At 34.2% G+C, this 23,179-nt stretch overlaps 2 protein-coding genes across 2 annotated transcripts; both read right to left on the bottom strand.

The window, feature by feature from the left end:
* Window positions 1-2,129: 2,129 nt before the first annotated feature.
* On the bottom strand, window positions 2,130-11,464 carry hprt1 (hypoxanthine phosphoribosyltransferase 1). Its single transcript, XM_051127725.1, has 9 exons — window positions 11,273-11,464; window positions 7,865-7,971; window positions 7,579-7,762; window positions 6,965-7,030; window positions 6,297-6,314; window positions 6,119-6,201; window positions 5,820-5,866; window positions 3,119-3,195; window positions 2,130-3,010 (listed from the first exon to the last, which is right to left on the bottom strand). Exons 1-9 carry the CDS (start codon window positions 11,297-11,299, stop codon window positions 2,963-2,965), a joined length of 657 nt encoding a protein of 218 aa, XP_050983682.1. The 5' UTR covers window positions 11,300-11,464; the 3' UTR covers window positions 2,130-2,962.
* Window positions 11,465-13,328: 1,864 nt separating this feature from the next.
* phf6 (PHD finger protein 6) lies at window positions 13,329-21,889 on the bottom strand. Its single transcript, XM_051127724.1, has 11 exons — window positions 21,746-21,889; window positions 19,023-19,183; window positions 17,937-18,038; window positions 17,710-17,843; window positions 17,580-17,626; window positions 17,328-17,491; window positions 17,054-17,197; window positions 15,839-15,943; window positions 14,715-14,848; window positions 14,080-14,209; window positions 13,329-13,880 (listed from the first exon to the last, which is right to left on the bottom strand). The coding sequence occupies exons 2-10, from the start codon at window positions 19,152-19,154 to the stop codon at window positions 14,080-14,082; spliced, it is 1,092 nt and encodes a 363-aa protein (XP_050983681.1). The 5' UTR covers window positions 19,155-19,183; window positions 21,746-21,889; the 3' UTR covers window positions 13,329-13,880.
* Window positions 21,890-23,179: the final 1,290 nt, after the last annotated feature.

The raw sequence follows: 23,179 nt of genomic DNA, 5'->3' as shown, positions 1-23,179 counted from the left end.
TGACCTTCCGAGTTGACGGAGGTGTTTAACGCGCCTGTTGGCGTTGAGTCGCCTTCACTACTTTTGAGCCTTTGTTTGAAAACGGCACGGAGAAAAGTATCACACTTTAATAACTTAGTCTGCGCGCTCATAATCTGAAAGATGTTTCATTCTGACGCGTGTCAATCAAAAGTTCGCGTTTTTATCGCTCGTTTGTATTGAACGCGCACTTCTCAGTGTATCAGTGTAGCAACATCCTCTTTTATTATTAGTACGAAGTTGTCTATTTAAGGAACCTGTATAAACGCAACTGAGGAAACACCCCACGGTCTGTTGATATACGCTGTTTTCGAAGGCACCGGCAACTAACATTTACGTTGGATTTATATAATTGCACTTTTTATTTTTTTGAATCCGCGCACTTGAACCGAAGGCTATTTCTGTTGTTATATACAGTTGTAAAAATGCTGAGTAGGCAGCAGTTAACTACACCCTGTATGTGGCATCCAGCTGAATGTGCGTCTCTGGAGTTTTTCTTACCACCTCAGCATGGCCCCTGTGCAAAATATTAAATAAACAGTTTATAATAATCTTTACATGTTAGATTATGACTGTGACTCGCCATAAATACGCTGGTGTGTCAGTTTAACAAACATGTAAGTGTATTCAGCTTGTTTTGTTTTAATGCAGCAGTGACATTAGATCAAATGTTCTATAAATTCCTTATATTTTTGTGGTTGCTTATTTAATTTTTAATGTACAAATTTATTTATTTTAAGAAAATGCAACGCCTTGTGCACACCAGAGCGTGACATGGTGTATTGAGGATATGTCTGGTCATGTCTGCCTGGCGAGGGCTCTTTATTTTTTGTACTTCATTTGTTGCTAACCAACAACTAGGGTACAAACACATACCAGCGTTTGAAATAATCAATTCCCATTATTTAAGTGCACATTTATCTTTATCAACAACATTAACAGAAACTCTAAAATACATTTTAGTTATCATCTGGTGTCTATGCATTTGTAGGTTGTATTTTCATATTTATCGTTTATATATATATCTGTTTTAATCACCTAACACAAAGAGTACTGTTTTTTAATTTATTTTTAGTTTGAGGACATTGGATGTAAACTTGAGGCCTATCTTACCATCTTGTTTTTTCTCTCAGACCCATCAGAGGGCGCTCGTCCTCTTTATGACATGTGGAACCATCGATAACACCAAGAAATATTTCAATAATTATATCCATCTTAGTTTTTTAACGCGCGAAGTAAGCCTGTGGGCGAGACTTCCGGTTGATTACCCGGGAAAATAGCGAGAAGAATAACAACGTGTAGTAAACGGTAAAAATGTTTGCAACACAAACCAGTGTGCTCATAATTAAGACAATACATTGAAATAATGTGGTAAACACACCAATTTGCCATATCAAGCTGCAAAACCGGCTGTTTTGTACTGCTAAAAATAACTGGACGCCATGAGACCGGAAGCCTCGCACATGAAATGTACAAATAGCCACGCCCACTCTGACAGAAAGAAAATAGGTATGCTGTGATAGCTGATTTATATTTTAAATTGTAAAAAAAATATATATTTTAAGTTTTATGTAATGCAAGCATTGTAATAAGAGGTTTAATGCTTTTAAAAATAATATGGTCAATAACAAGCCGACGCCACACTGAGAGAAAGAGCTCGTCCTGCTTTTTTTGGTGATGGAAATCCTGCTAGAGTTTTGTTTCTCTTTGTTCCACCAGCAACATTTCAGTAACCCAGCGAAAGAGACCTGCAGATCTGAAGGGAATGTACTATAGCAGCACATAAATACTGGAGGTGAATGTGGTGTTATCCAGTATTGCTGTTCTGCTGTAGTAAGACCTGTCAGCACTTACAAACTCCAAAGAGCCACACCAGATCCTTGGCCGTATCCGAGCATTTATGTGATGGAAAAACACCGCCTGTCTGTACTGTAGATAAACAATGCTGTCAAATAAAATCAGCTGTGAGCTAAATGATCCTATGTGCACTATGTTGTTATTTCTGAAAAGATGCATGCATAACATTAAGGTTTATTCTTATACTATGTATTCCTAAAACATGCTACATGACAATGTGAGCTGTTTGACAAAAGACAAAGTGAGGAGAGCACTTAAAATTCTTTGAATAATTTAATCAAATGTCAGATTGACAGGCGGCTGAACAATGGTGAGGTCATTTTAACATTTTTCATCAGTTTTTCATTCATTTTCATACCGTATTTATATGGTATTGTAGCTAACCCTACAAATTACCATATAAGGCACCATAAGATTTATTTCCCCATTTCAGTCTCATTAATATACTTAGTAACCAAGATTACAGTAAGTGGACACAAATAAATATCTTGACAGGAGAATTAAACAAACACAAATTAACAAAAAAAAAACCAAAATTAAAACAAAAAGGTGGTATTTGGCTTTAAAATGTTGATAAATTTGAAATATGATTGGAAAACCAGGTTGCCCTGATGCTCAAGTACATTCACATGTAAAAGCATTCAATATATTTTATATAACCACAATCCTCACTTATTTTAATCAGTAAAATCAAGGTTCACATTACTGTCTTTGGGAAACATGAATGTCTTGCACAAAAAAAGTCATAATAAATTAAAGGAAATCTGGCCATCACATAAACAGTTGTTTTTAAAACACCCACTGTAATGAAGAGCTGCAGTCTGAAGACCTCTGTTCTGAGAGACTGAACTGCGAAGCATTTGTGGTTACTAATGTGTGTGTGTTTAAGGGGTGCCTGTGGAGGTATAAGTAAATGTAAATGTAAGGTGCATTGATTGACAGCACACACCTCACCAGAGACCCTGAGCGGAGGACCTGCTAACCTACGGTGAGCTGTGCTACTGAAAAATACAAAAATGGATATAAAATGAAAAACATATATTTAAAAACAAATGATACACAGCTAGAGGGGGAAGTTCAGGGCTTCTCATGCTTTGTACTTCTCCTTTCCTGTTTCACTGATGACACAGATGTGCTGCAAGTCAAAATGAGAGAAGCTGTTAGCAGAAACTGCAGCACAATCAAACAGATGCATGTTATAATGGGCAACTGTTTGTATTTGAATCATAAGGGTGCTACTTACATTTAAATCCCTAAAGTACTCATTGTAGTCAAGTGCATATCCAACCACAAATTTGTCAGGTACCTCAAATCCTACAACTAGAAAAAAAAAGGAGGGAAAACTGGTTAATGTTAATGAAATGTTTGGTAACATTTTAAAATGTTTTACGCCCACTAAGGCAAAAACATCTTTATTACGGTAAAAACAATAATAATGTATGAAAGCCCATTTCCACCACAGAATAAAACTTAAATAATTGTGACTTATCTCGCAATTCTGACTTTTTTTCTCAGAACTGCATGATACAATCTCAAAATTCTGTTTTTTTTTTTTTTCTCAGAATCGCTTCATACAAACACAATTCTGACTTTCTTTGTCTGAACTGCGTGATACAGCAATTCTGACTTTTTTTTCCACAATTGTGTGATACAAACTCGCAATTCTGACTTTTTTCTCAGAATTGCATGATACGAAGTAGCAATTCTGACTTTTTTTCTCAGAATTGCATGATACAAACTCATAATTATGACTTTTTTCTTAGAATTGCATGATACAAACTCACAATTCTTTTTTTTTTTCCTCAGAATTGCGAGATATAAACTTGCAGTTGTGAGTTGTAAGTCAGAATTGCAAGTTTCTATCATGCAATTCAGACAAAAAAAACAGTCTGAATTGTGAGATAAACTTGCAAGTCAGAACATGCAATTGTGAGTTAAGTCAGAATTGCAAGATACAAATTTGCATCTGCATGCTATAAAGTCAGAATTGCTAGATATGAATTTGCAAATCTGACAATAAGATATAAATGATTAGTTTATTTCTCAGAAATGCAAGTTATATATATATATATATATATATATATATATATATATATATATACACACACACACACACACACACACACACACACACACACACATAATATCTCACAATTCTGACTTTCTAACTCACAATGGCAAGTTTATATCACGCAATTTTGAAAAAAAAAATCTGAGAATAAGACATAAATTATTGCGAGTTTATATCTCGCAATTCTGACGTTATAACTTACAATTCTGAGTTTATATCTTGCATTTCTGGCTTTATAACTCACAATTCCGAGTTTGATCTCATAATTCAGAGGAAAAAAGTCAGAATTGAGAGTTAAAACGTATTTTTGCATGATACAAAACTCGCAATTCTGAATTTTTTTTTTTTTCAGAATTGCATGATACAACTCGCAATTCTGACGTTTTTTTCCCCCTCAGAATTGTGAGAGAAACTCGCAATTCAGAATTACGAGATACAAACTCGCAGTTGTGAATTATAAAGTCAGAATTGCAAGTTTCTATCATGCAATTCAGACAAAAAAAGTCAGAATTGTGTGCTATAAACTCACAATTGTGAGTTATAAAGTCGTAATTCTGAGTTTTTTCTTCGCAAATGCTAATTTTTATCTTGCAATTCTGAATTAACTCACAATTGCATTTTATAAAGTCCGAATTGTGAGATATGAACTCGGAAATTTAGAATAAGATAAATTGTGAATTAATATCTCGCAATTTTGACTTTATTTCTCACAATTGCGACTATTTCTTAAAATTTAGTTTATTTGAAAGAAATGCGAGTTTATATCTCTTTTTGCGCAATGCAAAACTCACAATTCTGACTTTTTTTTCAGAATTGTGAGAAATTAATTTGCAATTCCAAGTTATAAAGTTTGCATCACGCAATTCAGATTTTGAGTTAGTCGCAACTCTGACTTTTTTCCCCTCACAAATGCAAATTTGTGTTATTTAATAACGCAACGTTATAAAGTCAGAATTATGAGTTTGTGTCACACAATTCAGACAAAAAAGGTCAGAATTGCAACGTTCTATCAAGCAATTCAGACAAAAAAGGCGGAATTGTGAGAAACTCGCAAGTCAGAATTGTGTGATATAAACTCACAACAAGTTAAAATGTCACAATTCTGACTTTTTCCTCCACAAATGCGAATTCATATCTTGCAATTCTGACTTAACTTGCAATTGCATGTTATAAAGTCAGAATTGCAAGATATTAATTAGCAAATCTGAGAATAAGATATAAATTGTGAGTTTATATCTCACAATTCTGAGTTTATGTCTCATAATTCAGATGAAAAACTCAGAATTGTAAGTTAAAATGTCGCAATTACCTTTTTTTATTTTTATTCAGTGGCGGAAATGGCTTTTAATAATAATGTAAAATATTATTACAATTTAAAACAACTTTTTCTATTTATAATTTTAAAAACGTAATTATTTAGCTGAATTTTTAGCATCATTACTCCAGTCTTCAATGTTACATGATCCTTCAGAAATCATTCTAATATGCTGATTTGCTGCTTAAGAAACATTTCTTATTATCAATGCAAACAGTTTTGTTTGTCTGCTTAGTATGTTTGTAGCAACTGTGAAAATGATTTTACTTCAGTACAGTAAAGTGTTAGTCTGCTACCTTGTGGTCAACACACAGCATTGCACTATAATGGCCTCGACTGATCAATAGGAATTTCAGTGTTTAAAAGAATTAACTTGATTCCCTTAAAAATCAATGAGCTTTAGTCTTTTGAGGCTGTTTGTGCAACCCTGAGAAATCATCAGCACACATTCATTTATAAACATGATTTCTGAGAAGTGAACTGAATCCTAACTATATCAAAACAGTTTAGAACTGCATGCCAAAAAAGGCTGGAAAGCATTTTCAGTAATCCACTCACAGTCTGGTCTGTAGCCAACACTCCTTGGTGTCCTCTTCACCAACAAACTGCAAAGGAAACAAAACGACAGGAACATGTGAAATATATGTAACCGCACAGCTTATCATACAACTCAAAAGTAGGTAGGAGTTTCTGACATTTGTTGCGCTAGTGATCAATAATAGACAAGGGAGTTACTATACAGAGCTTAGCGATGTTTACATAAAGCTACATAAAAACACTGACGCAATACCTGCAAGACAAGAACAGTCTGAGACACACTGGTTACCGCTATTTTTTTGCATTATATTCATGTGTACCTGGCAACTTTAACCATTTTTGGATTATATTGCTTCAGAAGTTCTAGCAGGGTCTTCATTGTCTTCCCAGTATCAATGATGTCCTAATAAAGAGAGTAAAGGTTACATAATCGTTACATTAACATTTGGACAATACAAGATGTTTTAAATATAAATGTAAAAATAAATTGACACATACCTCAACAATCAATACATTCTTTGGTGGCAAAAAGAATATGTCAAGAGAAAACAAGAGAAACAGTTTTAACATTTTGATACTGAGACTGAAACAACTATTTCATCAGATACCCGTTGTAATTCATTTCAAATAAGTCTCTAATATTCACCAAGTCTGAATTCACAATTTCAGCATTTTCTATGTGAATTTAATTTTTTCTGTGATGCAAAGCTGAATTATCAGCATCATTACTCCAGTCTCCAGTGTCACATGATCCTTCAGAAATCATTGTAATATGCTGATTTGCTGTTCAAGAAAACATTTCTTATTAATGTTGAAAACCCTTGTGCTCCTTAATAGTTTTTGTGGAAATTGATACTTTTTCAAGATTCTTAATGAATGAAAATTCCAAAGAACTGCATTTATTTGAAACAGAATCTTTTGTAACATTCTAAATGTCTTTAAATGTCACTTTTGATCAAATTCTTGTATCTTCGCAAAAAAATCTAATAAAAAAAATGAATTCTGAGACATAACAGTGTTGACAGTGATGGATTTTTTGTTTGTTTTTACAAACGGACGTCAATTTTTTTCCCTAGTACATATTGTCACTAAATGTGATTTTAGATACTGGCATAAAAAATGACTCTGATATAACAGATTGTTTAAACTCACAGAAAGATGCTTACCTTTCCTGTAAGCGTGGACAGATCATCTCCGCCAATCACTTTGATGTCACCTGTAGATTGGTCGTTCTGTAACATTTAAGGATTTAGACATTTACATGAGTCAGTCCAGACATTTGTGTCTTTTAATTACTAAAGTAAGATCTACACTTAACTTTGATTTTCATTTATGTTGTCATAGTAATTAAAGGGATAGTTCACCCACAAATTAAAATTCTGTCAAAATTCTGTTTCAAACCCGTAAGACCTTTGTTCCTCTTTGAAACTCAAATTAAGATATTTCTGATGAAATCCGAGAGCTTTCTGACCCTGCATAGACTGCAACACAACTGACACGTTCAAGGTCCAAAAAGGTACCAAGAACATTGACAAAATAGTCCATGTGACATTAGCGGTTGAGCCATGTTTTTGTATTTTGTCGATGTTCTTGGTACCTTTCTGGACTTTAAACGTGTCAGTTGCGTTACTGTCTAAGCAGGCTCAAAAAGCTCCCAGATTTCATCAAACATATCTTAAGACAAACAATGGTCTTACAGGTTTGGAACAACATAAGGGTGAGTAATTAATGACAGAATTTTCATTTTTGGGTGAGCTGAATTTAACATTCGTAACCATACTTGGTAACTCTTGAGGCGGATGAAGTCCACTGTCATAGGAATGGATCGATCGCTGTTGCGATTAAGGGCTTTGATGTAATCTAGCAGGTCAGCGAAAAACTTGTAGCCGCCTTTGAGCACACACAAAGCCACGATATGATGCCCGCCCATGTCCTTCATGATATCTCTAGCGAGACGTTCGGTTCTGTAGGAGTCAGGAGAAACTAGTCAGCCAATACTTAAAGTCAACAGTCTTCAGGTTGCATATAATTCGCTGGTTCATTAGGCAAGACTTCTTGGCTCGTACCTGTCCATGATGAGTCCATGTGGAATATAAACCCGCTCCAGGTCAGACGCATAATGTTTTGGTATACAGAAAAGGTCCAGGTCATAACCTTGCTCCTCATCACTGATCTAAAATACACAAATGACATCATATACCTGATAGGGCAAAGAACAGTGAACAGTCTGTTTGACAGATAACATTTTATCTAACAGAAGGACAAACCTGAAATAGGGCAGTGGGGGAAAGGTGATCTTTACTTCAACCTTATATCCTATTGCCTAATCAGACAGAGTTAATGTGACGGCATTGGTTTCTAACATCTGTAGTTGTTTTTGACAAACATCTTTACCAGAGTTACTTTTGTATTTTCTTTTTAGAAACTCATACAGGTTTGAAACAACCTGAGGGTGAGTAAATGATGACAGAATGTTCATTTTTAGGTGAACTATGTTTGAAAGTGTTTCATAACTATGTTTCTAGAATCCCATTCCATTCCAATATCTGACGACAGCCTAAAAGAAAGCCTTGTGTTCATAAACACACTACAGTCTCCTTTAAATTATACTACGATCGTGCATAATAATATCTTTTAAATTGGTGATTCTCAGCCTTTTTGACTCCAAGGTCCTCTTGTCTAGGCTAAAGTGTACCTCTGGTACTTCTATAATGTCTGTTTTATATTGTACATCTTTATTTGTGTGTGTGCGTGCATGTTTTTAATTAAGACTATGTTGATATAACTAAATGTAATCATTTTATGACTTGCCCTTGGGCTGAGAACAACTGTTCTGAATGAAGAATGTAAATATAGCATCTACAATCTAATTAGTTAAATAATATAACCTGTTGGGCTGATGAAGCTGTGAAGAACCTTGACTGGAAATCTTTCAAAACAACAGATGGCACATGTAAAATGTGTAAAAGGACATATCTAACAGTTCCTTACAGTGGAAGCAGATAAATTCCAGGTAAGCAGAAACAGACTAGCTTGTTCTTTGTTTGTTCTTCCTGTAAGTGTTATCAGACTGTCCTTGAAGGACTGTCAGACAAATAATGTGCAAATGTCATGAGAGGCTCGTCTGGGAGCTTCCCCTTCTCGGTGCCTGTACCTTGAGATTCAAACCTAGAAGCACAATCCACATCAATAGACATTGCTATGATAAGACACAGATTTTAAAGCCTATTCAATGGCTGCAAGCCAAAGTTTAGTTCTCATATTGCTGCCGGAGCATACATTATGTAAGTCTATGACCTGTCAGATCTAGTGAGCCATATTTCACACCATATTTCCAGCTTTAGACTCACATGCATGTCACATGTCTTTCCTCAGCAGCTCAGAATATGGAGCGGAGTTAAAAAAAATGCTACCTGCGGCAAATAAATTGGTAATTGTTATTTCAGCTTTTCAAGTAACAGAATTCGCAAAGTATTGATTTAACTTTAAGTATGCCTTTGGATAACAGTCAACAGCATGACTGAACAAGCTTAAAAAAAGGATGCAAAATCACTATGAAAAGCAGCATGAATACAATCCACATGACCTGTACACTATATCACATGCTTTCTAAAGTCATGCAATAGAGATTCTATGAGAAACAGACCAAAATTTAAGTAGTTATGTAGAGTGTTTTCACGACGCGTCATCAATCGGCCATATTGGCAGCACTGAATGTAAACAATGCTTCTGAACTGAACAAAACTCATATTTTGCTGATTACTGCTGCTGAAAATGGTCAATTATTGTCATGTTTTGGGCTGTACTAATCGTTCGGACCAGGTAAAACATTTGGAATACCACAGACTACCAAATAATAAAACAAATCAAAGAGAAGAGTGCAAAAAAACTGAGAAACAAAAAGCGTTTGTGGTTGGTCAAACTGAACCAGGATTTCCAGGGCAAGAATCTTGACAACATTACTGTTTGTTATCATCATTTTGCTCAGGTAGGTGAAATATTAGGCTAATGTTTTAATTAATACTGCTTGCACATGTCTTCATCACCGATTAATTTTAGTTTGTTAAATATTGCAACATTTTCTGTGTACTAAATACTTCTCTATATGATTTAGCAGCTTCCACACATTTTTAAAGTGCTTTAGACAGCATAAATTGGCAGTAGTACATTTACCATGCAATCCATGCTATTGTTTACATCCGGGTAACTGACCAAATCATGACTTAAGTGCAAACCCTCTGTTGAAACTCCTAAAATCCATCCTAGCTTGCCTTGTCGTTTATTATATTATGCGAGAAAAGCAATGTTCTTTATGTAAACAAACTGTTTATTGGAATTAGGTCTTTTCAATAAATCATTGCTTAAAAGTATTGTAGCCTAATGAAGCTGGTGGTTTACACAAAAAAATAATTTACTCACCCTCAAGTTGTTTCGGTGTATGAGTTTCTAAATGTATGAGTATTCTGAATAATGTTTGTAACCAAACAGCTGTTGACTTCCACAGTGTGATAAAAAAAAATATACTAAGTGAGTCAATGGAAGAAACTCATACAGGTTTGAAATAAGTGTGCTTTATCAAAAGTCTGATTTAGTTCTCATGTTTAACTCAGGGACACAGCGAACTCACTTAGACTTTAATGTGTTCTTCAAGCTGCTATTGTGTGGTTTTCAGAAGACTTGGACAAACTTTTAAGTGATTAATCTGCAGCCTTTTGAGGCTTGATATCTTCACTCACTAACGTTATTTGTCACATGGAAAATGCTGACCAGGACACTCTTAAAAACTCTGCTTCTGTGTTTTGCATGAGAAAGGAAAAGTCTGCTGGAGAGTAGCGACATGAGGGTGAGGTCAGAACTGACCGACAGTATTAAAAAAAAATTATGAACTGTCCCTTTAAGAGTGTAGGGCATGATTCGTTAATAAATCCAATCACTTATGACAAAGCGCGGGATGCGTCTGTCTAAAATTATATCCCCAAGATACTATCTTAATTTAGGGCGGAGGAAGATGATTGACTCCCCTGAGCCTCCTTGAACAAAGCTGTGAATCATTCTCATTAGCTCACTACAGCACCCTGCCAACAAAGCCCGTTATATTTATCATCACTTTATAACAAACTAAAACGAACTGCACCACTCGTCCGTTTTTCACACACTTATTAGGACATTTGATAAAGAGAGTCTGAAAGAGCTCATTTCCACCGGTCATACGTGCAGAGATGAATGGGCTGCATCACATGTGCCATGCGTGAAACGCGTGTTTTCCCTCCAGGCCCCTAGACTTCATGGAAATATTTATGAATTGCTAAACACACTCGTGTTTGCAAACAGGACAATCTCTAGAAATAAAATGGCAAGAATGTTGCTTTATACTAAAACACACTTCCTAATTGTTTGTTTGTGCACAGTGACTAATCAAGAGTCGCGCTCCGGTGTGAGTGATTGAAGGCATGAGTGTGTACAGTAACACCTACCACGACGCAGGGGCTGGCAGACGCCATGTCCGTCCCGACTGAGCTGCTGCAAACGTCCTCGACTCTGATGAGAAAGGCCGGGCGTAGTTGTAGTCCTCCCTATTCTCGATTTCACCTTTAAAGGACTGAACGAGCACAATTCTGTAATCTTCCGCACGTTACAATGTGGGTGTTTTAGCATTAGAGGAGGAGCCTGGGACCAATAAGCGTTTAGCAGCGGGAACTCGAGCCATAATTTAAAGTGACAGACCCACCAAATTACAACTGTGTAAATATGAGTAAGGGCATACTACGTTACGAAAATTAATGTTAATGTCCAAACAAAAATTTGATCCGAACTCAATAGGATAAATATTCAGATTTTTATAATATAATATAATATAATATAATATAATATAATATAATATAAACACTAAGTACTAATAATATAATATAATAATAAAATATATAATATAATATAAATACTAAGTACTATAAATATATATATATATATATATATATATGTATACACACACACACACATATTTGAATATATACCCTATTGAGTTTATATATTCAGTTCACACACACACACATACATACATACACATACATATACATATATATATATATATATATATATATATATATATATATATATTCAGACTTTATACAGTTTTATACAGTATAATAAAATATAATTAAAGACAAAACAAAACAAACAAAACAAACAAAAAAAACATTACAAATTACAACTGTGTAAATATGAGTAAGGGCATACTACGTTACGAAAATTAATGTTAATGTCCAAACAAAAATGTGATCCGAACTCAATAGGATATATATTTAGATTTTTATAATATAATATAATATAATATAATATAATATAATATAATATAATATAATATAATATAATATAATACATAATATAATATAAATACTAAGTACTATAAATATATATATATATATATATATATATATATATATACACACACTATTGAGTCTATAACAGTTTACATATACACACACACACACACACACATATATATATATATATATATATAGACTTTATACAATTTTATATTTATATATATATACATATATATATATACACACACACACACACACATATATTTGAATATATACCCTATTGAGTCTATATATTCAGTTCACACACACACACACACACATATATATATTTTTTTTTTTCAGACTTTTTACAATTTTATACAGTATAATAAAATTAAAAACAAAACAAAAAAACAAAAAAAACACACATATATACATATATATACACACACACACATAAATAATTTAAAGTCTGAATATATAAATGTAAATTGTGAATATATACACGTAAATCTGAATATATAGAAATTAGAATATATATTTATAAATCTAAATATATACAATTTAACTCAGAATATATAGTTGTAAGTGTGAATATAAAATTTTACATCTTTATGTATAGTCAATCATGAATATATAAAGGTAAATCTACATAGATATACATCTGAATATATAAATGTAAGCTGAATATGCAGCTATAAGTGTAAATTGCAATACACTTATTTTTGTATGCTACTCATTTAATCTATTTTGTTTCATTTGTACATGTTGTTAATATTACTCAGTACCTAAATGTTTAATCACGCTGTAACAAGGACACTTTAAAATGAAGTGTAACCATTTTCGATCTATACATAGGTTCATTAATGGACTTATAAATGACAAATGACGCAATAACTGTATGGTTTCTTCCTGAGCATTAACAGTGGAAATGTTCAATAAAATAATTTAGTCAAGACTTGAAAATATGCAGTTGACTTTAAAATACCCTGACATAGTCTAATCATTATAATAAAATCTGAAATATATTATATTGTATTAAGCTTTTTCCTCAAATAATATCTTCAACTATATAAGCATCTGCCTTCTGGAAGGACTCTTATTTTGAATTATTGCCACCGAACAGACAACTGAAAACACAAAGTACACAATGCCTATGTGGAACATGTGCGTACACAAGAAAAAAAAAAAGAAAAAAAAAAAAGAAAGACCACCACGTGAGACGGAGTAAAGAAAAGTGCATGCTAGCCAATAGTCTTTAATCCTGACCTGTACTATAAAGAAAACCACAGATATCCAATAGTACTCATGAGTATAATACAGTAATAAAATATAATACATGTTGCAAGAGAGGAAAAAAAGAGGTAAAGACAGTTTCATGAAGGAGAATTACTTCGAAAGGCTTATTAAACGTCATAGTTTGGAGGAGATGCACTATAAACAGTCTTTTTCAGAGAGGGTCGAGTCAAAGAGCAGTTTGGAGGTGCAAGCACAAACAGAAGACACTGTTCCAGCCGTCCGATCATATGGTTTTGAGTAATAATATACCGCATGTTTAAATAAAAAACCTATCCAGCTATGTTATGTTTTACACTGCAGTAACATATTGATAGCATTTGATAATGAACTTACATTCTCATTCACAATGTCCATGAAATACTGTCGAAGAGAGGAAAACTGAAATTGTCAGATATCGTGAGCTGGCCCCTAGGTTCTAATCGAAGATTATACAAAAATATTTATTTTATCCGCATCGTCGTCTTCCGTCTTCATGCACTATCTGAAAAGAGACAGCATTTCAATCTTCTGATCAAAAAAAATAGCATTTGCCTGTTCCTGAATAATTATCGAACTCTGTCAGGACAGACTGAACCAATCACACAGTAACAAGAACATCCAAATGAATCACTCTATCATGTACAATGACTAGTATTGACATGAATTTCTCTTCCAAGGACACAGTGTATGCAGAATCTCACCTAGTTGCCGTTGAGCTGCGGCAGAGGATCTGCTCTGTTGTCAATAGCAGCTTTTTCTTTACTGCGACTCTCCCTTTCCTCATCTTCTTCATCCCTTTCCTCATTTCCACTGTGATTCTTACAATAAAGCCTGGTGAGAACAATAATGTTCATGTTATATTGTAAAACTACAGCACAAGTGATAGCTGTCCTGATGGTTTCAGTATATATATGCCTTTTTTTTTTTTTAACCGTAAAAACCGGCACGGCCATTTGTACATTTTATTGGTCTGGCTTCCGATCTAATCTGCTATTTTTAACTGTACAAAACAGCTCATTTTGCAGCTTGATATTGCAAATTAGTGTGTACTACCATGTTATTTGAATGTATTATCTTAATTATAAACACACTGGTTTGTAGTGCAAACAGTTTTACTGTTTATTGCACGTTGTGATTCTTCTCGTTAATTCTCTATTGCAAATAATGAACTGGAAGTCTGACCCATAGGCTTACTTCTGTGTTGAAAAAAACAAACAAAAAAAAAAAAAAAAAAAAAAAAAACACAAGGTGGATACACAATGTGAATGTGTTTATTCTAGCCAAAATGATCTTGCCAGACTATTCAAATTTGTATAAATTATGAAAACGAACATACTTGTAAATGCCTCTAGCCATATTTTCTATGTATTTGGCCTTGTCTTGCAGGCCACAGTGATAATGGTAGGTCTTTACGCAGGCTTTTATCTCACATCCAATGGTGGCTCCAAGCTGGGCACAGAGCGTGCATTTCTGAAATTAACACAATTGACCAAAAATGCATTAGGTGACTGAATTAATATATCCAAATCATTCTGAAAACAAAGGATAATATTCTAAAAAACAGATATATTTCAGGGTAAACCTATAGCAATATAGTTTAGAAATTATGTGTTAAATTAAAGGGATTGTTCATTTATTAATTACTCACCCTCATGTTGTTCCAAACCTATAAAACCTGACCCTGCATAGACAGCAACACAACTACCACATTGTTAGGACATCGTTAAAATAGCCCATGTGACAGTGGTTCAACCATAATTTTATAAAGGTACAAGAATAGTTTTTGTGAAATTTTGTCTTCAATCAATTTCTTTACTTCCGTGTCAGACGCATGCATGTGGTGATGCTGACGCAGGAGCCGGCACTTAGACATTGAACATCCATCTCTCTTAGTTCATCGTCTGTATATGCTGGTTCAAAGTACGCTTGGGCAAAAAATTGCAAGTCATCCTCTCTGTCGAAATTTTCATTTATTTTTATGAGGACTGTTTTATGTACAGTGTGCATTGTCTTCTACTTGTAAACAAGGTGCAGTGCATCCGGGTTTTACGTCAGAAAGCCGGCTCCTGCGTCAGCAGCACCACACGCATGCATTGTGGTACACTCGTGAATGTGTATCGAAGACTGACATGGAAGAAAAGAAATTCTTGATTCACACATAGCTTTATAAAATTACGGTTGAACCACTGATGTCACATGGACTATTTTAACAATATCCTTACTACCTTTCTGGGCCTTGAACATGTCAGTTGGTTTGCTGCCTATGCAGGGTCAGAAAGCTTTCAGATTTCATCAAAAAATATCTTAATTTGTGTTCAGAAGATGAATGAAGGTCTTACAGGTTTGGAACGACATGAGGGTGAATAATGAATGACAGAATGTTAATTTTTGAGTGAACTAAACCTTTACACATATAGAATTATATACATTTCATTTTAGATTAAAATGTGAAAAAAATACCATTCTTTTTCCTCTCTTGATTTCCTGGATAACTGTTTTAATGTCAAAATTCCCAAATTCGGCACGTGAGGTGGTGGTTAGCTGGACAGTACCCGAAGAAAAAAGCTGTGAGAAAACAGAAAATAACAGGTTTTAACAGGATAGGCAGAATCAAATGTTTTTAAACCCAGAATAAACATGAAAATAAAAAATAAAACTATACTTTTACAATACTAAATATCTTAAATAGTTGAGATATGTTTACACAATACAATCAATATGGTTTATCCAAACAGTTAAAGAATTCGGCAACGCTTCACAATAAGTGTCCATTAGTTAATGTTAGTAAATGTATTAACAAAGAACAATACATTTATAACAGAATTTATTCATCTTTGTTCATGTTAAAGTAAAGACAGTTCATTGTTAGTTCATGTTAAATCAGTGCATTAACTACTGTTAACAAACTTGATTTTTAAGATTTAAGATTTTTTTTTAAGATCAATAAATGCTGTAGAAGTATTGTTCAATCTTAGTTTATATAACTAAAGTAGTTACCTAGTGTTAATTAATTAACCTTACTGTAAAGTGTTATCAAGAATTGAATAGATCACCCATGATAATTTGTTGAAAACATACTCATCCTCAAGCCACACAAGATGAGTTTGTTCCTTCATCAGAACAGATTTGGAAAAATTTAGCATACATAATTTGCTCACCAAAGGATCCTCTGCAGTGAATGAGTGCTGTCAGAATGACACCGCGTCTACAGCAGATCATTGTTGCTTTGTCTAGAACTGTTTTTGCTTGATCTATGTACATTTCTCTCCTGACTTACACAAAACTTCTTTTTCACTAGAGAAAGCAATATTATGGATAGAAGATTTGTACTGTAGCCAAAAGCAACAGTTTTAAGTTAAAAACATCTCAGTGAGGGCTTTTGTTTTTTTACAAACTGAGCTTTTTCTTCACAAGATCTTAATAATTAATGGACTGGAGTCATGTGGATTGCTTGTGGATTGTTGTGATGTTTTTAATCAACTTTTTGAACTCATTCTGACAGCAGCCATCCATCAGTGAACAAGTGATGTAATGCTACATTTCTCCAAATCTGTTCAGATACAGAAACAAACTAATCTTAAATAATCATTTTTTGGTAAACAATTACTTTAAGAAATAAAACATTTGTTGTTTAAATACGACTCATTGTTTTTTTTAGGACTGAAGACGACTCACCATGCATTTGTAGTGGGCAGCAACTTTCTTGGCATTGTCCGAGTGGAGCACACCGCGCGTTTCGTTCTCTTCTTCACCGGCGTGACAGAAGCCACAGCGAAGGCCTGAATCACTAGGGCTGCCTCTCAGAGGAGACCGGTCCCGCTGTGGCATGTGCAAGCACACAATAATTAGCATTAATCGATTTTTGTCAACCACTGATACTTGTGTCAAATTACTTGTAATCCCTCAATTGGATCAAATATGGGTTATATCAGAAAAAAGCGTGGCCTACATGCGAGGAGCTCTCTGTGTCATCATTGCCTTGCGACGAGGTGGATCGAGTGTCGTCTGACTGTCCGCGTGAGACGCCTCTGATTCTGCTTTTCTCAAAACGCCCCCTGCCCCTGCTCCTCGGTGGAGATGAATCCGAGTCGTTGGCTGCAACTCCCTGTTCATCTGGAAATAAACAGGGAATCCGCTAATAAACAATGGTTCACAACCAGGTTAGCATCTAACATTAAATAAAGTAAAGATGGCTAGTTACCATCACTGCCATCTTGAGAGGCGTCTCTGTGTTTGCGACAGTAAACCCTAATTTGCAAAAATAAAAGCAAGATTAAAGTCACGTAAAACAGATGCAGTTTTGCATTAAGTGGTATTATCATATTGCTTACAGATAGATGCCTTGTGAGGGATTCTCCTTCGTCTGGGCCTTGTCCCATAGAGCGCAATAGTAGTGGTACGTCCGCCTACATGTCTTCACATCACACCCTATGGTCGCCCCCGGCCGGTGACAGGAAGTGCACATCTGAACAGGAAAAGGAAAAAAAAAAAACCTGTTCATTTTGTATTTTCAGCCTAAATAAAGAACTGCATGAGTGCTGTCAGTCTGGATGCTTACTAGTTTATTTCCTCTTTTTATCTCCTTCTTTACATCTTCAATAGAAAAGCCTCCAATGTTTTCACTGTCTGAGTGAGATGTGACCAAGGCTGATGAAAAAAGCTGAATAAACAAGTGTCAAATGTTAGATATACAAGATGTCAAATATATACTTCATATACTTCCTTTTATGTATAGCAGACTATTCATATGCACTTTATTCATATTTCCCATGATTATTTTTGAGAAACTAGGAAAATACGTAAATGTATAAATCAGAGCCTTATTTACTGATTTTAAAGGATTAGTTCACTTCCAGATTAAACATTTTCTGATAATTTATGATGTTCATGTCCTTCTTTCTTCATGCAGTGAATTTTATTATTTTTCTCCATATAGTGGACTTCAATGGGAGCTAAGGGGTTCAAGGTCCAAATTGCAGTTTCAATGCAGCTTCAAAGGTCTCTACACAATCCCAGCCAAGAAATAAGGGTCTTATCTAGCAAAGCAATCTGTCATTTTCTAAGAAAAAATAAAATTTGCTTGTTATGCACTAGCACGACCTCACGCATTACGTAGTTGCATGGCGTAGGCGGAAGTACTGACCTAGTGTTTATAAAGCAAACGTGCAAAGAAACTCAAACGCCCTTTACAAAAAAAAGGTAAAACAACGATGTCAGATGTTAAAATGAGATGGAGTTTTAGCCATACCCTATGTTTTTTAACCAAACTAACCGGGCGTGACTTTTCCAATGTGATTACTTCACGCATCACAGAGCACTTGTGGTTAAAAAGTACATACATTTTAATTTTTTTAGAAAATGGCAGATTGTTTTGCTAGATAAGACCCATATTCGGCTGGGATCGTGTAGAGCTCTTTGAAGCTGCTTTGAAAATGCAATTTGGACCTTCAACCTGCTGGCTCCCACTGAAGTCCACTATATGGAGAACAATCCTGGAATGTTTTTCTCAAAAACTATAATTTTTTTCGACTGAAGAAAGCAAGACATTAACATTTTGGATGACGGGGTAAGTTTTTCCATTCTGGAAATGAACTGATCTTTTAATAAATATAAAAGGCGTCAAGCTAATGGACAGCTGATGTACCATGCACTTGTGATGGGCTGCCACCCTGTGGTTTTCAGACACCAGTAATTGTCCACACTCCTTGTCCCGGTTGGTTCTACAGAAGGCACATTTTCGAAGACGTGCTGAAGCTCCTTTTCTCTGTCCTGACATGACCAGTTTTCACACGCTCCACCTCGCCTCTGTGTTAAAGACAAAAAAACATTGCAACTGAACTGCAGTTGTACTTAGAGGAAGAAGGAAGATTATTTTTGTGACAAGCTTTGTGTAAGTCTACAGAGCAACAGATGGCTAAAATGCATGTTTGCATTTTTCGAAATGTTTCTAAAACTCAGACATCTGTCATTGAATCACTCTATATAGTAAAAAAAATAGTTCAGGCAGATGGTTGTGGTTAGCTCACTTATGCAATTCTGTTATGCTGAGGTATTAAACTAATTTGTTTATTTAAAATTTTCCCTAAGAAGCAAATATATGACCAGCATGACATTTACTTTCCAGATGTCTTTATTACAAAAGTCTATAACTAAAAAATACTTTGATAGATAATATAAACAAAATATTTCCATAGAATTTTCATGTAAACGATGTTTCTACATAGGAACATTTATTAGGCCCTGTTTACGCTAATGCGTTTTCGTTTTAAAACAGCGTTTTAAACATGACCATTCATGCACATTACACTAGGCATGTGATCAGAAATATAGAACGACACTTTTCAAAATGTTTTTAATTTAAAACCTGAGATACAATCAATTTGAGATTTTAAGCACGAAGTACAAAAAAAAAAAAAAAAAGTGTTCCAGTATGTTCCAAGTACGGTCAAAAGCAGTCAGAGAATTTTTTTTTTTAATACACAAAATGCTGTACTATTTCAAAAAAAAAAAAAAAAAAAAAAAAAAAAAATTGTTGTGTACTTAAAAGATCACTAATATCACTTAATTATGGTTTTATTCTGGCTTCTAAATATTGGTCAGAAATCAATACAATCAATCACTAAACAGAACAAAATAAAAAAAATGTGCACATAGTTTTAAAAGTGAATCTTACAGATAACATTTTAATAAATTAACATATTATTGGTAATATAATATGTTAGACAAAATGATGTCTGTATAATAGCAAGCTTACAAAAACCTGTGTTTATACATGAAGACATACGTGACCCAGGACCACAAAGCCAGTCACAAGGGTCACTTTAAAATTGAGATTTATACATAAATAACTAAATAAATGAGCTTTCCATTAATGTATGGTTTATTAGAATAGGACAATATTTGGCCAAGATACAACTATTTGAAAATCTGGAACCTGAGCGTTCAAAAAAACAAAAAACTAAATCAAAATAATGAGAAAATGACCTTTAAAGTTGTCCAAACAAAGTTCTTATCAATGCATATTACTCAAAAATTAAGTTTTAATATATTTACGGTAGAAAATTTACAAAATAATCTTTAATTAATATACTAATGATTTTTGGCATAAAAGAAAAGTCAATAATTTTGACCCAAGTAGCTCATGCTACTTATGACTGGTTTTGTAATCCAGGGTCACATATGGCCACCTATATATATTTTAGAAATGGGTCCCCTGGCAAGGGACTAATACTATTCGCCCATAAGAGTTTAAAAACCTTATTTAAACAACTTAAAACAATATTATATAAACTGAGGCCCTTACTATAAACAAGAATCACTAAACAAACCACATAGTTTAAGTAAATACTAAGTAAAAAAACCTTTTCAACAAGTTTATCCCTAATTGAAAAAGCAAGCATCTCTAAGATTGGTCACGGACGACACAAAAACCCAAAGCTTAGTCAAACACGTAACACAAACCTGTATTAAAATCATGTTTGACTACACACTTTTATTGTCATTAACATAATGTAGGAAAAGTACAAGGGTGGCGTATGTGAAACACTGCAATGCCAATAGGAAGCTCTGACCGAGTTCACAAAACGCCTCCCGCGCAGCATGGCTAACCCATCGGTTTTATGCAAAAAAAGAAAAAATCCGACATTTCACTCGTACGATTATAAATCCATCATTCGTTTAGTGTTTTAAGATGGATAGCGTGTTGTTTTGAGTCGCGATGGCTTTACCCGCCTTCGCGCAACAGAGCAGCTCCGCTGCCATGATAGCTGAGAAGCTGCAACACAAACAGCAACGCAACACTGCGCGACACTCTGTATCCAACAGAACAGCTGATACAACCTGCTCATAAGTCCCAACAAACCTAAAACGCACAAGGAAAAACAGCATCCCTCACACGGTTTTCATAAGTAAGGGAGGAGGAGGATATACAGGCCCGCGACAAACAGGCTTGTTTCGCTCTTAACAAAAACTCTTTCACTTTCCAGTGAATATGAACTACTATAAGACTATGTCAAATCTGGTGCGCCCCTTTAGATGAATAAAGATGTGTATGTCTATGTAAGTGTCCCCCATTAAGGCCCACGTTATATGCTGGCTACAACAATACTGATGAGCACAATTGTGCGGAAAAATTCAATCTGAACTTCTGTGGTTGATTGCAAACCATTATTTGATTTTTATAACACATTGTTCGCTGTTGGGATTATTTTACCCGCTTCACGTGTGGAGACCCGCCATACGAAATGTATTGACACATCGTAGCAAAAGCACCTAGCTAGTCCCGACAATTGTTTGACTCGTCCCGTTGCTTTCCTAAGTCTAAAAGTGTACATTGCAGTGTCTGTGTGACATATTGGAAGCTCTTACCGCTGCTGTGTTGAATGGGGGATAGATTTAGAGTGGCTGCGAGCGCGTGTTCTCGCTCTTCCTCTCGCTAAGCATTGAGTGCTCGGGTGTTCTGCCTCTCACCATTGCGAGGCGTTCGAGTGACGTCGCTCACTGCAAAAAGCATGTTTGTCCGACATTGAAGCATAAGCACGCCCCTTACGCACTGTGGTCACCGTCAAGATAGTTTGAGGAATAGGCCTAGACGAGCGTATAAACAGATGAGTTGCATAATGAATGCACTGAAAAATGCCTAAAGTTTCTATTTTAAAATTAAAATGATTATTGTTTTGCACCAGAGCCTTTCACAATTTCGTAAATAGTACGTTAAGGAAATAAGAAATTATATTGCTAAATGTACCTGCATGTGAATATGAAAAAATGAAGAAAAAACAAAACACCTGAACCTCTAACACTTGCACTCTCTATTCTATTTCTGTTCTAACTACTTGTTTTCTTTTTTTTAAAAAAAGAGCTTTTAACACTAGTATTCTATATTCTTTTTCTATACTATCTGCTTGTTTTCTTATTATTTATTGTACAAAATGACCCTCTGTCACTAGCGTTCTCTATTCTTTTTTTATTCTTTTGACTTGTTTTATTTTTATTTAAAAATTCCTCTAACACTAGCATTCTATATTCTTTTTCTATACTATCCGGTTGTTTTTTATTTATGATACAAAATGACCGTCCATCACTAGCATTTTCTATTCTTTTTCTATTCTTTTGACTTGTTTTATTTTTATTAAAAAAGACCCTCTAACACTACCGTTCTATATTTTTTTATTCTTTTGACTTGTTTTATTTTTATTAAAAAATTCCTCTAACACTAGAATTCTGTATTCTTTTTCTGTACTATCCGCTTGTTTTTTATTTATTATACCAAATGACTGTCTATCACTAGCATTTTCTATTCTTTTTCTATTCTTTTGACTTGTTTTATTTTTATTAAAAAAACCCCTTTAACACTACCTTTCTATATTTTTTAAATTCTTTTGACTTGTTTTATTTTTATTAAAAAAGACCCTCTAACACTAGCGTTCTATATTTTTTTAATTCTTTTGACTTGTTTTATTTTTATTAAAAAATTCCTCTAACACTAGAATTCTGTATTCTTTTTCTATACTATCCGCTTGTTTTTTTATTTATTATACAAAATGACCGTCGATCACTAGCATTTTCTATTCTTTTTCTATTCTTTTGACTTGTTTTATTTTTATTAAAAAAAGACCCTCTAACACTAGCGTTCTATATTTTTTAAATTCTTTTGACTTGTTTTATTTTTATTAAAAAATTCCTCTAACACTAGCATTCTATATTCTTTTTCTATACTATCCGCTTGTTTTTTTATTTATTATACAAAATGACCGTCGATCACTAGCATTTTCTATTGTTTTTCTATTCTTTTGACTTGTT

This window comes from Labeo rohita, chromosome 14 (genome assembly GCF_022985175.1).
Source record: "Labeo rohita strain BAU-BD-2019 chromosome 14, IGBB_LRoh.1.0, whole genome shotgun sequence".
Taxonomy (NCBI): domain Eukaryota; kingdom Metazoa; phylum Chordata; class Actinopteri; order Cypriniformes; family Cyprinidae; genus Labeo; species Labeo rohita.
The sequence above is the reverse complement of the archived record's forward strand: the minus strand, read 5'-3'. Positions and strand labels throughout refer to the sequence as shown.

Coding starts and splice junctions, on each gene's coding strand:
- hprt1 (XM_051127725.1), bottom strand. CDS start 11,299: ATGGCGTCTGCCAGCCCCTGCGTCGTG. Junction 7,763..7,864: donor CATGGACTCATCATGGACAG/GTACGAGCCAAG, acceptor TGACTCCTACAG/AACCGAACGTCTCGCTAGAG. Junction 3,011..3,118: donor AGTACTTTAGGGATTTAAAT/GTAAGTAGCACC, acceptor TTTGACTTGCAG/CACATCTGTGTCATCAGTGA.
- phf6 (XM_051127724.1), bottom strand. CDS start 19,154: ATGTCAGGACAGAGAAAAGGAGCTTCAGCACGTCTTCGAAAATGTGCC. Junction 17,198..17,327: donor ACACAGAGAGCTCCTCGCAT/GTAGGCCACGCT, acceptor CACATGCCACAG/CGGGACCGGTCTCCTCTGAG. Junction 15,944..17,053: donor CTGCCCACTACAAATGCATG/GTGAGTCGTCTT, acceptor GTTTTCTCACAG/CTTTTTTCTTCGGGTACTGT.